This window comes from Priapulus caudatus, unplaced genomic scaffold (genome assembly GCF_000485595.1).
Source record: "Priapulus caudatus unplaced genomic scaffold, Priapulus_caudatus-5.0.1 Scaffold338, whole genome shotgun sequence".
NCBI classification, from domain to species: Eukaryota; Metazoa; Priapulida; class Priapulimorpha; order Priapulimorphida; family Priapulidae; genus Priapulus; species Priapulus caudatus.
In genome coordinates this window covers 78,828-82,885 of record NW_014577399.1, presented here as the reverse complement: position 1 = coordinate 82,885, position 4,058 = coordinate 78,828, and the positions used below count along the sequence as shown (strand labels likewise).

General features: G+C 43.0%; 2 protein-coding genes across 3 annotated transcripts in view; one reads left to right on the top strand and one right to left on the bottom strand.

Annotated features, from left to right (window-relative positions):
* The window catches only part of LOC106809227 (F-box only protein 28-like), a 12,148-nt gene extending 11,742 nt beyond the window's left edge, over positions 1-406 (bottom strand). For both annotated transcript variants that reach the window (XM_014812229.1, XM_014812230.1), the window contains exon 1: positions 209-406. In XM_014812229.1, coding sequence (XP_014667715.1) covers positions 209-322 — 114 coding nt within the window. In that variant the 5' untranslated portion in view covers positions 323-406. The remainder of the gene's footprint in view (positions 1-208) is intronic.
* Positions 407-701: 295 nt separating this feature from the next.
* The window catches only part of LOC106809229 (retinol dehydrogenase 13-like), a 14,958-nt gene continuing 11,601 nt past the window's right edge, over positions 702-4,058 (top strand). Inside the window, exons 1-3 of the mRNA XM_014812233.1 lie at positions 702-1,000; positions 2,082-2,203; positions 2,363-2,518. Of these exons, the coding sequence (XP_014667719.1) occupies positions 921-1,000; positions 2,082-2,203; positions 2,363-2,518 (358 nt within the window). The 5' untranslated portion in view covers positions 702-920. The remainder of the gene's footprint in view (positions 1,001-2,081; positions 2,204-2,362; positions 2,519-4,058) is intronic.

Sequence of the window (4,058 nt, the reverse complement as noted above, 5' to 3'; positions counted from 1 at the left end):
CCGGGTCCGGTCGTTTAGACACTGCCTTTTAATTAATACCTGTTCGATGCTTATTCAGGCCTGCTGCCTATGGACACCATCTACTGTTGTTCACCACCTACATGGTGTATATAGCGTAGTGGCGCCATCTATCGGCGGAAAAAAATCGGCTTTTATTCCTAACCATGCTCTCTATCCTTGAGCCATAAATTAATATATAGTGACTTACGATTCTCAATTGACTGGTCTTCTCATAGGAAAAGTAGCTAAATATTGTTTCCAGAATTTCTGGTGGAAGTCGTAACACAGCACAAGTTGAATTATCGCGATCTAAATCATTCATCACTAATCTTTAAAAATATTAAACGCACGGCTAATTCTTCTTTCCTTTTCGGTTTTCACATTTGTTTTCAGTCATCACAAAACAGGATGTGGCGTTGCATGATATAGACGCGATTATGTTAGACTGACATCATGGGCAAGAGGAGGTGCGGAAAATGTTCACATTTACGCGGTGTGGTGGAAATCTATAAAGTAAATCGTGATAAAAATAAAAGAAACCAAATTTACATCAAAATCATACACCGATATCGTAGCTAAGAAAATATATTTCAAGTTTATAACAGAGCATATAAATCACCAGGTGATTTATATGCTCTGTTTATAAGCACCGTTATTTACAAGGTACTTCTTTCAATGTTGTTTTTGGGACATTTCCGGTAGGAGTTTCCAAGGATTACGGGAAAATTCATTATCTCCACTGTACAATATATCTACCTACTTGTGCAGTTCTTTCGTCTAACATCAATGACAATATTTATTCTTTACTCTGCTTGAAGAAAAGCCTAGTTCATGAACGTAGCTGGTCACAATATCTCTATCTGTATTAACATGCAGTTTCTATAGTTGTAGTCTAAATTAAGGTTGTCTTATCAAATAAAATGTCGTTCTATAAACCACCGGCATTTTACTATCCGATAAGTATGGTCCTTGCGTTTGGCGGTGGCTCATTACTGCTAAGGTTAGTTAACTTAGCGGCTCAGGGATAGAGAAGATGTCCAGCCCTAACTTAGCGTTAATCCACGTACAAATAACCCCAGGGGGCGGCACTCCCTACAAAATAGGGTAGGTATGTGCCACTTGAGAGATGGAATTTGGGGGTGCTCCTGTACTAACAGCGGGATCTCCGGAACTAGTACTAGTAGGCACAGGCACTTGAAGCGTTTCAACTGTAAACACACGCCGCCGCCATTGCGCGCACACTGACACATTAATATAATATATAACTATATATTTATGTGTCAGTGTGCGCGCAATGGCGGCGGCGTGTGTTTACAGTTGAAACGCTTCAAGTGCCTGTGGTACTAGGGGTCCCGGAACGTGCGGAAAAAAGTAGTACATATGCGCAGCGACGGGAAATATGTGAAAAGGGGGGTCTCCTGTGCGTAAAAAAAGAGAACCTATACTCCGTGATGGGAAATATGTGAAAAAGGGGGTTTCCGGTGCAAAAATTTTTAGGGGAAAAGGGGGGGGGGTCATATAAACCACGGCACATACCAGTACCTACCACACAATATATAGGGAGTGCCCCCCACTGTTAATCCCTTTCTGTGGTAGTTCACTCCGGGTCGCATCGGTTTTATTTGGCTGATAATACGTGTTACGTGCCGCGCTGCATAACAACTTAGATATTACCTTCCAATCCCCTGCAGCGGCGCCGTCAAGTGTAGTGCCTAGTGGTAGTTGTGGCTATATTACACAGAGAAAAAGAATCCTGGCATTGGTACAAAATACTATAGATGCACACATACACACATTTCACAGTACACATATATAGCAATGGCATGTAGATTGACACGTACACATGCGAAAATGTCAAAATTGCAGCACTTTCTTACTAAGCACTATTTTATAAGGTCTTATATCACAACACATATTGGTTAGAGCTGCCTTTCGGTCATGCCAGACAGACATGTCAGTTGCCTAAAATCTCCAATGGCTCTTGTTATAACTACATTGATATTGTCAGTGTCACAATGATGTAAAAATTTCTATAGTGGTCACAGTAGCAGTAAAATTCGTATTTTTAAAATAATTGACAGGGATCTGTTTATCGTCGGTCCACCATACAAGGGAGACGAAAGACTAGATGGCAGGACTGTTGTCATCACTGGAGCTAGCTCAGGAATTGGCAAGGAGACTGCAAGAGCACTAGCCAAAAGAGGTATAATCTATATGAACTGATCGATCTTGGTACGCTATTACTGTAATTGTAAATATCATACATGGTTCGCCCCGGGGTTTCAGAAGGCACACCAATTATGGAAGAATGAGGAAGGGTCCAGAAGGGATAATGGTTTTGGATCTGGTAATTTTTGTAAAGGTGGAAGGATCATCATGGGCTGCAGAAATGTTGAAGAAGGATTGAAAGTGAGAGAGGAGATAATCAAGGAGGCTAGAAATCCAAAAGTTGTGGTTCGGAAGTTGGACCTAGCGTCTCTGAAGTCCATACGTGAATTTGCTGAGAAGATTAAAGAAAGTAGGTGAAAATGGTATAGTAAATATAGTAGAAAATATAGTATCTATCATTACGTATTGCCTAGCACTATCCACAGTGTAAAGTGATCAGAAATTTAAAGGCGCAGCTAATATTTAGACATTTCTTTTTGCGATGAACATAGTGATTTGTCAGTCACGTTCAGGGTTCTCCAAGCTTTTTCATTATAGCATGGGGGTGCTGTTCAGTGCTAGGGGGGTCCGGGGGCATGCATGCATGCCCCCCCGGAAATTTGTTGAATTGTAGAAGCTCTGAGATGCAATCTGGGACACTCTGTGTGTAAATTTGAAGCACTGCATGGGGGGTGAAACATTTCTTGATGAGCTAGAAAACACTCGGATTTGAAGTATGAAAATGAACATTATTGTGCCAGCTAGCCATCCCAGTTGGTTGGGATTGATTGTCAGTTCAGATGCAAAGTATTGAAAGCTAAAGGTTATACACCATAGATTAATTGGGTACTATAACGCGTATATAAGATAGCCGAGTCGGTTTAGAGTTAGTGTTAGGGTTAGGGTTAGGGATAGGGTGACTGTTTGTACTTGTGTGTGGGACTGCGTTACCCGTAGCCTCGAGACATTAAGATACGGCTGCAGCGCATGCGTAGTGTAACTGCCGTACCCGTAGCCTCGAGACATTAAGATACGGCTGCAGCGCATGCGTAGTGTAACTGCCGTACCCGTAGCCTCGAGACATTAAGATACGGCTGCAGCGCATGCGTAGTGTAACTGCCGTACCCGTAGCCTCGAGACATTAAGATACGGCTGCAGCGCATGCGTAGTGTAACTGCCGTACCCGTAGCCTCGAGACATTAAGATACGGCTGCAGCGCATGCGTAGTGTAACTGCCGTACCCGTAGCCTCGAGACATTAAGATACGGCTGCAGCGCATGCGTAGTGTAACTGCCGTACCCGTAGCCTCGAGACATTAAGATACGGCTGCAGCGCATGCGTAGTGTAACTGCCGTACCCGTAGCCTCGAGACATTAAGATACGGCTGCAGCGCATGCGTAGTGTAACTGCCGTACCCGTAGCCTCGAGACATTAAGATACGGCTGCCGTACCCATAGCCTCTTCGTATAAACAACGTGTATTAATTGTTTGAACTTATTGTGTATACACGAGCATGGCGGCTATGATATTTAGAGTGGCGGGTGCATTTTAGGATGGCGGGGCTCGACGATAGCCTGGCGGGCCGCCAGGCTATAAGTGCTCTTGGAGAACCCTGACGTTAATACCCCATAGAATGTTGCTGAGAAAGCAAGTACAACAGTGTGTTAATATATCTGTAGATATATAACATTCCCTTTTAGCATGCATTCACGTTAATTGACATTAACATATTTTACCATGCAGTCAGTGTTTGACACAATATAGCGCATTTGCAGCCTAAACTATAGATCTTGCATAGCAATTTTGAACATGTATTTATGTTTATTCCATTATTAGCTCATCTGACATAGTCAGATGCAGCTTGTAGAATCGCATGATCGTGCGTCCGTCCGTGCGTCCGTCAACAGTTG